The sequence below is a fragment of the Thamnophis sirtalis genome, unplaced genomic scaffold (assembly GCF_051295495.1).
Source record: "Thamnophis sirtalis isolate CommonGarterSnake01/CBP01778 unplaced genomic scaffold, rThaSir2_p1.2 scaffold_3, whole genome shotgun sequence".
Taxonomy (NCBI): domain Eukaryota; kingdom Metazoa; phylum Chordata; class Lepidosauria; order Squamata; family Natricidae; genus Thamnophis; species Thamnophis sirtalis.
In genome coordinates, this window is record NW_028261383.1 from 41,786,320 (window position 1) to 41,798,453 (window position 12,134).

The following is a 12,134-nucleotide window of genomic DNA, read 5'->3' on the forward strand; positions in this document are numbered from 1 at the left end:
TTAGATCTAGAATCTAAGACAAAGATCTAGACAAAACAGTGGCTTGGATCTAGAAAAATTGCTAGTAAGGAAACAATCCTGGAAATCACCAAGGGGACTGAGTCACATTATTTATTTGTTTTCTTAATGGATTAATTGTAGGTGCTGTTGGTACATGCAAATGTGTACCTAACTGCTGAGAGAGAGCAAGTTTGGTGTACGTTAACACACTGGTCTAGAAACCTGGAGGCCATGAGTTCTATTCTCACCTTGGCACAAAACAAGGAAGACTTTGTGACAGTCACTTTCCTTCAGCCCTAGGAAGAAGGAAATGGCAAAGCACTTCTTGCTAGGAAGTTGCCAGGTCTCAAAATTGACTTGAAGGTACCATGAATCAATCAATCAGGTTGCTATCTAGATTATTTAGATTGTACAATTGATAGCAAGTTGGCCAGCAAAAGCTATAATTCCCATATCTTTTGGTACCTTTCAGTGGTGGGTTCCAGATCCCATTCCAACCAGTAAGGTTGGAATGGGCCCGGCGGCGTCCACATGGACGCATGCAGCGTGCGCATGCACCTTGGCATCTCCGCGAGCCTCCACGATGCTCTAGCTACTCAACAGAGCATCGCGCAGATGCTGTACACGCCATGTATGTGCATGGAAGCGCCGAAGACTTAAAAGACCGGTAAGGAGCTCGGGCGGGCAGGTGGGCCCTCTGGAGCACTGTACTGGAACGGTATCCAGTAATCCAGGCAGGCTCCGGTACTCCAGTACCGGGGCGTACCACCTGCAACCCACCACTGGTACCTTTTGTCCTAATAGTATTAGTATCCAAGATTCTTAAGTGCTATGTAGGGAGATATATCCTATGTTCATCTTTCTTTGTAAGAAGAATACTTCCAGAGATGAAATAAAGAATTCAGAACATTTAGGAAAGCTGCTATGAATAGTCTTGTTCTACACATAGTGTTAGTAATACCACTTAGAATTATATACCACTTCCTAGTGCTTTACAACACTTTCTTAAGCAATTTACAGAGTCAGCATATTGCCCCCAACAATATGGGTCCCCATTTTACCAACCACAGAAGGCTAGAAGGCTGAGTCAACCTTAAGCTCCATCAGGATCAAACTCCAGGCTGTGAACAGAATTAGCCTGCAATACTGCATTCTAACCACCGCACCACCATAGCTCACTTACCTATTTAGCTACCTTCTGAATCTATTTTTAACCCAAAAATTGTTGTTTCTTCCATTCAGTCTTATCTAATTATTCATGTATGTAACATCCAGAAATTTATCTAATTATTTGTGTATGTATCATTCAGAAATTTTTAGCCACCTGTATCTGATTTTATTGAAGCACAGTACAGAAATCCACTGTATATACACCATACCGTAGAATTCTTCCTTGCATCATTCATTAGGATGCATGCACACACAAATTAGTGCATAGGTGTGATACAAGGATCTTTAGTAACAAGATTTCTCCCACTTGCTTCTTAGGCAGATTAACTTTCTGGCTTAATTAATTCCCAAGTCAAGATGGCAAACTGTGCATAGCAGTGTAATTTCAGTGGGAGTCTCATATATAACAAGGTGCTGGAGTGCAACCTTGTTTTCTTCACTTTGTAATTCTGCAGAAAGGCCTGAAAATTATCTGCTGGAGTAAGTGTGTAAAAGATCCTCTGAGAGCCCTATTTGCTGTGTCAGATTGTTTTCTTTGTAGAGTTCTCTACCAGAGAAACCTCTCAGTCCTCTACATTTGTTTAATACATACTGAGAAATCTAAAGGTCTGAGAAGATCTGGTTGAAGTAAGGGGAGGAGTCAGGAAGTGGGCCATGGCATCTGCATGTTGGATGGCTTTGATGGGAAGGGGAAAGATAGGCAGATAGGAGAAGTTAAAGTGCTTCTATGGCAGGGCTGTCAAACTCAGTTCTATTGAGGGCCGCATCAGGGTGGGCATGGCCGGAAATGGATAGACTAACACTTACTATTAAGGACAAAGAAGAAACTGAATATTTTTTGACATAGGATCTATTTTACCAATGATTAGACAGTAGAAACAGAAGTTAGAAATGTGGGGACATAAAAAAGATAAATGTTAAAACGGAGATTTGTTAAAGTAGATAAGTTAAATATTATTGTTACTATAGTACTAATGTTGTTGCGATGAATTCTATTGTAAACATTTTCATTATGATTGCCTAAAAACAATTGTACCCAGACAACACACTGTTTGATGGAAATTGAATTTTTATATGTTATATAAATAAAATAAATCAAATATTGGGGGGGGGGGTTGTGAAACGATAACAAATGTGTGTCCGATATCTACGGGAAAAAATCAATCTTGTTCCTGTTTAAAATTTATTTCTTCTCTTTCCAGTTGCCATCCTTCTAAAGGATGATTATTTCATCAGTGGTGCTGGACTACCAGGAAGATTCAAAGCAGAAAAAGTTGAATTTCACTGGGGCCAGAGTAATGGATCTGCTGGCTCAGAGCATAGCATCAATGGGAGGAGATTCCCAGTTGAGGTTGGTCAAGATAAGTTACCATTTTTAATGGGGGAAAAAATTCTTGGTTTGATGTGAGCTTCTTCTAAAAATGTGCGGTATGATTTGTGTACTTTTTGGGTTTTGCACAAAATAAGTTATTTTACTGAAATTATGCTTCAGAATGAAGGACAACTGTTCTGTCCTCACTACCCTTTAGCCTGTGTGCAGCTCGACATGCAGCCAAGCCCACCAAATAAAACAGACCGTGTGCATAGATTTGGATGCTTTATTGAAAGAACAGGATATGGTGAAACTGGGGAAAATAGGGATACATACAGTGAGAATCAAATACAAGATAGGCAGTATTAAGTTACTGCTGAACATAACAATGAATAAATACAAACAATTTAAATCTCACCAGTGATGCTCTGTATGTGAGATGTAGGTTTGTCCTTGGATAACTATATGCCACAGATTAAGATGGATGCTTCTGCCTTCTCCAAATGCTAAAGGAAATGGATTCTTGTTTTGAAAGTGCGGGCTGATGGATAAAAGGGTGGGGGCAGTTTCAAATAATATACTGGGTATTTGTGTCTCCAGCCACTAGATGGGGCTAGAGAGCAACAACAGCATATAAAGATTGTAGGTTGGGTCATATTTGTCCCTCTGGACACTAGAGGGGGCTGGAGAGCAACAACAGTATATAAAAGTTAAATGCCAGGGCATGACAAAGGCCCATGAGAATATTTAGTGGGCATTTAATTTCACACCCACAGAATTTATCTGCAGTAGGATGACAGCTCATTTCTACACAGAAAGGGCTTAATAGTTATCCTTACAGTTTGGCGGCTAGAAGATGTATTTAGAAATGTGAGAGTATGTTGCTAATAACCTCAAAAATGATTATTTTTTTTAAAAAAGAAATACTTCTTAGCATAGATTAATTTGCTGAAACAGAGCAAAATTCAGACATAGGATGGCTTGATGTAACCGATATGAACTGTGTTAGATATAGGGAGGGGGTTTATCTAAAAAAAGTTTCAAATAATCCACTCTTCAGTGGTAGGCAGTGGTGGGTTGCAGGAGGTACACCCCGGTACAGGCATACCGGTGCATGCCCGGAGCACCGGATACCGTTCCGGTACAGTGCTCCGGAGGGCCCACCTGCCTGTCCTTGCTCCTTACCTGTGCTTTAAGCTTTTGCCGCTTCCATGCATGCGCACAACGCATGCAGTGCCTGCGAGACGCTCCGCCAAGCAGCTGGACCGTCGCGGAGGCTTGCGGAAGCATCGCAGGTAAGTACGACACATGCACACGCTGCACACATGTGCACGTATGCCGCATGCGTCTATGTGGGTGACGCCAGGCTATTCCAACCGTACCAGTTGGAACGGGATCCGGAACCGCTGGTGGTAGGAGACAATTGTATAAGCTACTGTAATAAATTCCATAAGATTTAGGAAGAAGGTATGGTGCTATTTACTGGAGTTTTTTTTAAAGTTAGCCTAGGAGCCCAGTTTTAAACTAAGACATGTTTTTGGAACAGAGAGAGAGGCAACCAATTGTACAAGTCAAGCCTGGAGGTATACATTTTAAAGTTATTTTCTTGCAGAAAGGGACACAGTTCCTATGTTCCAACTATCCAGCTATCCTAATTAGCATTCCAACAAAAATGAATTGCTATCCAACATTATCTTCAGATTGCCTACAGCAGAATCCTTGGGGACTTGAAACCTTCTCCTAAGGATGAACAATGTCGGTATGGAAGACCTTGGCTAATATTTTTTTTATTTTTTATTTTATTTCAGACAGCACTTCCGTTACCCCAAATCTTGCTTACACTACATCCAGAAATGAGGTATTAGGCCTTCCTCTTCTGGGTCTTGCATGATGCTCAGCAAAAGAATTGGACATACAACTTTATTTTCCTTTATGCCAGCCTTTCCCAACCTAGTGCCTTCTAGTGTGTTGGATGGCAATTTTCAGAAACCCTCTGCAGGTTAATAAATGGCTAAACTTGGAGTATCTGTCATCAGCCTTGTAGCCTTCCTCATATGTTGAGGAAGAATTTTTTGTACTTTTTTTGTAATTCAACCTGCCTGGAAAGCAACACTGATTGGAAAACTAACTCTATCTATCTATCTATCTATCTATCTATCTATCTATCTATCTATCTATCTATCTATCTATCTAATCATATACAGTATCTATCATATATCTATCTATATCTCTAAGAGTTGGGTCTGGTGACTGGCAACCAACAATCTCCAAGTTGGAGTGAACAGTTACGTAAACATAGTTTATTTCTTCATTTGTCAAATTTAGGTACCAACCATCTCACTCTCAGAGAGACTCTGGGTAATGTACAATTACTTCTTAAAGGCTTCAAGTAAATTCGTTTGGCAACGTGGGAAGAAATAGTTTCAGATTAAACTCTGAAGCAGAGACATATACAGCAGTGGGCTGCTGCCAGTTAGGAATGGTTCAGGCAAACCGGTAGTTGTGACCTGCAGGTGGGCCCACCATCTGCCTGGGATGCAATCCCGTCCTATATTGTTGTGTTTTTGAAGGTGCACATGAGCGAATTGTCGTGTTTTTTGATGTTGTAAGCATGCACAGAAGGCGCGAGTGCGCAGATTGCCATGTGTTTTGATGCCGTACACTTGTGTGGACGGTGCACAAGCGAGCAAAGCGAGCATGCACGTGCGCTCTCACATTTCCAGTGGTGGGTGAACCAGTTGTTACAATATGTGACGTCCACCTCTGGAGATATGTATGTATGTATGTATGTATGTATGTATGTATGTATGTATGTATGTATGTATGTATGTATGTATGTTATATATATATATATATATATATATATATATATATATATATATATATATATATATATATATATATATATATATATATATATATATATATATATATATATATATATATATATATATATATATATATATATATATTTCTTCAACTGTATTCTGTTGTGTATTAGCTTCATTCTTGCCCTCAGTAAAAAGTTGAATCTATCCAAGTGCCTGAGAATCTTCTGCAAAGTAAATTTATTCCTGATAAGGAATTGCCAAGATTGACTGAGAGCCAGTTTGGTGGGGTAGCTAAAGCACCAGCCTTGAAACCAGGAGACTGTGAGTTCTAGTCCTGCCTGAGGCACAATTCCAGGTGTGTGATTTTGGGCCAGTCCTTTTCTCTTATCCCTAGGAAGGAAACAATTACAAATCACTATCAAAAAACCTTGCCAAAAAAAAACTGCAGGGACTGATCTAGGCAGTTGCTTGTGTCAAAAGCCGACTTGAAAGCATCCAGGTATATAAATATTTAAAAAATTTAACTGACTGACACCGACTACCATTGTTTACAGTAAAAGAAAAGGCCCAAAATCAAGACTTAGGCCATATAGAATACTTAAAATAGCAATTAAGGTAGCAAAAATAATGAACTGCATTGCCTAGTTCACAGTCACCTCTTTTTGAGGAATATTTGAGGCTCATTTGTGTTGTTTCTGACAAGGATAGTTAAATGATTCTTTCCAAACTCAGGGAAAAAGAGAACGTCTTAATGGCTCGACTGGCTGTTGTCTACCCTTAGCTCCTTCCGAAACTGAACCCCTGGATAAAAGTATCCTGTGCAACAACTCCAAACTTCGTAGCATTTTTATTGTATTTTTTGCAGTTCAGCACGCAGGATCTGGTTGTAGTGTTAATTATCTCACCGTGAAAGCCTCTCTGCCAATCGGAGTCTTTCCAAATGCCAGAGGCTATATTTCTAGGAATCCCATCGAAAGGAAGAAGCAGCGTTCCTCGGGCGCTGATCAAACATTTGCAGACTGCCCATGAGAACTCTACCCTCCAGACTTGGCAGTGGCTGGGTTTCTGGAGCGCTGGAAAACCAAATGGGCTGCAAATCTAATGGAGGAGAACCAGATGTGGACGGTATGTGCCAGTTCCACAGAGGCCCCCCTGGGAGATACCAATAAATCTGCTTCAGCTGCAAAGGTTTTAAATATAGAGCTAATATGGACTGCAAAACAGAAGGCTTGCCGCAGGAGGGGGCGGGAGAGCTCACCAAATTTGAAAACTAATTGGAAATGTCAGATATGAGACAGAACCTTATTGTTTGACCATGTTGTTTGTATTTTTATTATCACAAGTAATGTGTCAGATGGTAAGGCAGTGTGAGTTAATTGCTTTCCTTCCTTCGAGCCCATCTGGATCATATTTTTGGAAGTGATTTATACGTTAAATTAGGGGATAGGATATATGAGAACATTCTTTTCATTAGGTTCTCTACTGAGAGACTGGATCAAAGGCATAGCGTTTATCCCATAGCCGTTATCTTCCAAGCAGAAGAAAAATAAAGAAGAAAATGTCAGTCTCGTGCACTCAGGTTCAATTTATGCTTTGTTTCGAGGAAGGAAAGGGATTTGAGTGAAAAAGTTAACACCCTTCCTTCCAGTCCCGGTTCTCTGCAGAATCAATAGAAACATCTTTTTTACACAGAGATCAAAAGCCAAATTTGGCAACAGGGAAACCTGTGGAATGCTACAGTATTTTTTCCTTCCAATATCCCTCTTGGAAAAATGAGCCAAACTCTCTTGCTCTAAAACATTGCCCCCTCATTTGAGTATAATAAAAGTCAGAATATCCTAGATTGGAAGGGCAGTTTTTAAATGTAAACATTTCAGGCTCAATGTAGGTTGAACATATTGTTAGTGCAGATTAGCCAGGGTGTATCCAGACAGAGTAGGTTTTCGTTGATTTTATCAGAAGTAAAATTATCATGATGTGTGTGTGTGCATGTGTGTATGTATTTCATACTATCCATTAGGAACTAAGATCAAGCCACTCTGGATTTAATCCCAGCAAACTAGCCAAAGAAGAAAGCACCTATTCAACAATACTTCTAGTGCTGTGGCATTGAAATGTAGATGAAATAATGGTTTTGTAGCCCAGTTGCGTAGGGGGTACAATGGCTCAGTGATGAAAGATGCTGAGCTTGTCAGCTGGAGAGCTGTCAGCTGGAGTTTGAGACCCAAGCTCTTGTTATTTGCCCCAGTTCCTGCCCACCTAGCAGTTGGAAAGTATGCAAACAGGTACCACTTCGGTGGGAAGATAATAGCATTCTGTGCTCCTTTGACATACAGCCATGCTAGCCACTTGACCACGAAAATTATCTTCTGACAATAACAATAGCACTTAGTCTTACATACCACTTCACAGTGCTTTACAGCCCCCTCTAAGTGGTTTACAGAGTCAGCCTATTGCCCCCAGCAATCTGGGTCCTAATTTTACCGGATTCAATAGGATGGAAAGCTCAGTGAACCTTGAGCCTGGTGAGATTTGAACTGCCAAATTGCAGGCAGCCAGCAGAAGTAGCCTGCAGTACTGCACTCTAACCACTGCGCCACTGTGGCCTCCTGAGTCAAGAAAAGGAGGTGAGCACCGTGCCGCAGAGTTGGACATGACTGTCAGGGAAAGCCTTTACTCTGTGGCCCATTCCAAACATAGCAGATCAGTTATGCCTTCCTGTCTTTAAATGCCTCCAGATATAAATGATGGGTTATCGAGCATTTAATTCAAAATTATCAATGAAGAGTCTGTAACCAACATTTGTTTGGTAACTTTGAGTTAGTAAATGAAATTCCACACTTTTATCCCTTTGGGCTAGCATATAAATAAAAAGGATTTATTGGGGTATTAAATTAGCCTTTGCTAAACTTGAGGAGAATCTCCAGTTCCTTTATTGGGAACTTGTCGATTTCTTCAAAAAGACTATTCCTTCACCTGGTATCACCTCATGGTGTGGTAGCCCCATTGCCTGAGAATTAGGGGAAGTGCATCCAGCATACCCAGTTAGCAATGCCTAGTTAAGAATAACAAGTGTTCTTTCTGATATTATACCCAAAGATGTTTTTTCAGGAGGCAACTGGACTGCTTTGTTTTTTCTTTGACGTTTCGCTTCTCATCTAAGAAGCTTCTTCAGCTCTGACAGGATCCTGGGGAATGGAAGGATTTATATTCCTTGCAAACAGCTGGTAATCTGCATCCTTTTAGAGGGTCCTTGAAGCACCCTGTGTCCTCAGGGTCACCTGAGTAGTGCTCCTGGTTCATCTAGTCTGCAATTTTTCTCTGGAAATCCATTCCTACTCCCACACCATTCCAAGGGCGTCCATCCCAAATTGTATAGCTAAATGTCTGTAGAGATTCTCAGTCATCCAGGTCACGGTTGTCCCAAAAGTGCTTTTTTCAGGAGGCAACTGGACTTCCTTGTTTTTTCTTTGACATTTCGCTTCTCATCCAAGAAGCTTCTGCAGCTCTGACAGGATAGGGGGAATGGAAGGATTTATATATCTACAGACTTCTGATGTTATATCAAAAGAATATTTGCAGAAAAGGTCACAGGGTGTTTAGTTGTCATTATTTAGGTAATATATCTTTGCCTAGAGCATACGATAGTTGTGTTGGTGCTGATTGCCTGCTTCATTTCCGCGCAAGATGCTGATTATGTCTGTGAAGAGCAAAAATCAGAAGCGGTGTTTCAATCATGTCTGTGTTTATTTGAGGGGAGCTTTCAGCCATTTATGAGCTTTTGTGTTGATGGTTTTAATTGTCAGTTATAATGTGAACGCTATTTTAGAATAATGTACAGTAATTTACTTAAGTAAATGAGAATCTTGTTCCAAGGATCACATTGCAGCCCAGGGTAAAGACTTAATCTCCTTTCATCCTTTGATTTAGAATGACTTGAATTGTTAGATTATCTAACAAGGACCTGCATTGAAATGATTTCTGTGTTCCCTCACGGAGGCATGTTAATGCCTAGATGTCTTTGGCTTGATTAATTAAGAACTAGTCAAGGAATAGTTCAGCTTTTCTCAGGAAAAAACTAGATGCACAGACAAGAGCCGAGGTGGCGCAGTGGTTAAATGCAGCACTGCAGGCTACTGCTAGATCAGCAGTTCAGCGGTTCAAATCTCACCGGCTCAGGGTTGACTCAGCCTTCCATCCTTCCGAGGTGGGTAAAATGAGGACCCAGATTGTTGGGGGCAATATGCTGACTCTCTGTAAACCGCTTAGAGAGGGCTGAAAGCCCTATGAAGCGGTATATAAGTCTACTGCTATTGCTATTGCTACAACCCTACCAATGCAAGATTTGGTGCTGCTCAAATAACATTGGGCCAATGTTCTCCCTCACTCCTCTGATTTAAGCAGTTAGGTGTGGCTTAGAGGCATACCTTAAAAAAGAACAGTAATACACACACAAAGCACACACCTTTACGGGGACTACCTAGGTTTATGTAGCACTCTGACACATGTGTGTACGTGTCTTTCTGTCTGTCTGTCTGTCTGTCTGTCTATCTATCTATCTATCTATTTATCTATCTATCTTTCTGTTATAGACTCATTTTCTGTGGTAAATCTATATAACCCCTGCTTGACAAGCTGTTTCTAAACTGCAGGAAGATATCAATTGCTATGCATTTTTTTATTTTTTTATTGGGATTTATATGCCGCCCTTTTCCCTGAGGGGACTCAGGGCGGCTTACAACCACAAGGAAGGGGAGGTGCAAGGTCAAAACAAAACAATATGTGAACAACAGAAAAGTAATAAAAACCCAACTTTCATTCAACAGTCAAACACTCGGGCGGGTAATTAGGAGCCTATCCCCAGGCCTGCTGGGAGAGCCAGATCTTGAGGGCTGCGCGGAAGGTCTGGATAGTGGTGAGGGTACGGATCTCCATGGGGAGCTCGTTCCACAGGGTCGGGGCAGCAACAGAAAAGGCTCTCCTCCGCGTGGTCGCCAGTCGGTATTGACTGGCGGATGGGATTCGGAGGAGGCCCAGTCTGTGCGATCTAATTGGTCGATTTAGGGAGGTAATCGGCAGAAGGCGGTCTCTCAAGTACCCAGATCCACTACCATGGAGTGCTTTAAAGATGGTCATCAGTATCCTGAAGCGCACCCGGAGACCAACCGGTAGCCAGTGCAGCTCGCGGAGGACAGGTGTAACGTGGGCGAACCGTGGTGCGCCCACTATCACTCGCGCGGCTGCATTTTGGACTAACTGTAGTCCAAATGACTACATGCATGAGATGGAGATTCTGCTATTCGAAGATGGAAATATCCCACATTCTCACCCTGAGGAATGTAACTTCCATCTACAGTGATGGAGAAGTTGTGTGGGATTTGAATGAGGGACATTTTGGTTCAGACTTGCTGTTGGTAATACACACATAGTCCTTAACTGCAGTTGGGAGTGGAATTTTGGTCATAAGTTGTAATGGTTAAGAGTCGAGGCACCTACATGACCAATTGACTGGGATTTTTTTTTACAGTGATTCTTAAGCAAATCATGCAGTCATAAGTCTAAATCATGTGGTAATTCAAAGATTCATGGTCATAAGTCGAAATCCATTCTTTAAAAGGGGTGGAGTTTTTTGCCAGAAAAATGCTGGGAACTGGCAAAAAAAAGAGCCAAAAATTGCAGTTACATAAGTATCACAGATACTGCAACCAGTCATAAAAGTGAATTGCGGGTCACCATAGAAGTGTGGGTGCTAACCGCGTAGAGTACTCTTTCCGAGGATTTAATAACTCCAAGTGGATGTTAAATAACTGGCTGTAAGTTGAGGACTACCTGTACTACAATAACTTGTTGCAAATTTGCATTGCTATTGCCAATGAAAATATAAGACACCATCCCACATTGTTATCCAATTAAAGTTATGGTAGAAAGCAGGGGTGAAATCTACTTACATTCACTACCGGTTGAGTGCGCAGACAGGACCTGCTGCGCATGTGCAGAACATCAGAAACGGAGGTGATGATGGGTGGGTGGGCGGAGCCTGCTACCGAGCATGCCTGCAAAGGTAAGTAGAACAGCGAGGAGGGGGGGAGGAATCCTGCTTTCTAGCTAATATAAATTGTGTGTCACAGCTGATTACGGGAAATACCGGTTCGCCCAATCCTGTAGCTTTTTTTTACTATCGGTACAGGTGATCCAGTCTGAACTGGCATTTCACCCCTGATAGAAAGCAGAGCAACTAACCATCTTTTACCATTGCTGTTGGGTCCATGGTGTTCTCTTCTAATTGATTTTCTTGTAGATGTTTCTTTACCCAATTAGATAACATCCTCAGTGCTATGATGTTCCTTAGTTGGGTAATGAAATGTCTGCAAGAAAACCACCAAGTTCGGGGAACACCAAAGGACCTCACAGTTTAAACCCGAGCTACAGCTATTCTCTTCTATCGCTTTCATTGGTATAAAATTATTTTTAAAATGGCTTGTGCAGGGAATAAAGAGAGGTCTTGGCTTATTCAATGACTTTAAGATATTCCTTTGAATCATTTCTTTTCTGCTCCAGAAGGAAGCAATTGAACAGAAAAGGCAAATGGAGAGAAATAACGTCATGATAATGTCCAGAAGATTCTGAGCCATTTAGCAGAATCTACAGCTCAATGACTTTCATACTATATAATGGGAGAAAGAGTTTGAACTCTATCCAGCCAGCTTTGGCTAGTTGGTCAGCTCTTGGAGTGTTGTAGTTACATCCACACATCTGTCAGTTCATTGCCTTATGTGAACAACATCTAGGGGACTCTCATTGATCAACTGCTAAATTATGCG

At 41.3% G+C, this 12,134-nt stretch overlaps 1 protein-coding gene across 5 annotated transcripts in view; it reads left to right on the forward strand.

The window, feature by feature from the left end:
* The window catches only part of PTPRG (protein tyrosine phosphatase receptor type G), a 722,188-nt gene that overhangs the window by 403,801 nt on the left and 306,253 nt on the right, over positions 1 to 12,134 (forward strand). For all 5 annotated transcript variants that reach the window (XM_087708786.1, XM_087708785.1, XM_087708789.1 and 2 more), the window contains exon 4: positions 2,373 to 2,521. In XM_087708786.1, the coding sequence (XP_087564912.1) occupies positions 2,373 to 2,521 (149 nt within the window). The remainder of the gene's footprint in view (positions 1 to 2,372; positions 2,522 to 12,134) is intronic.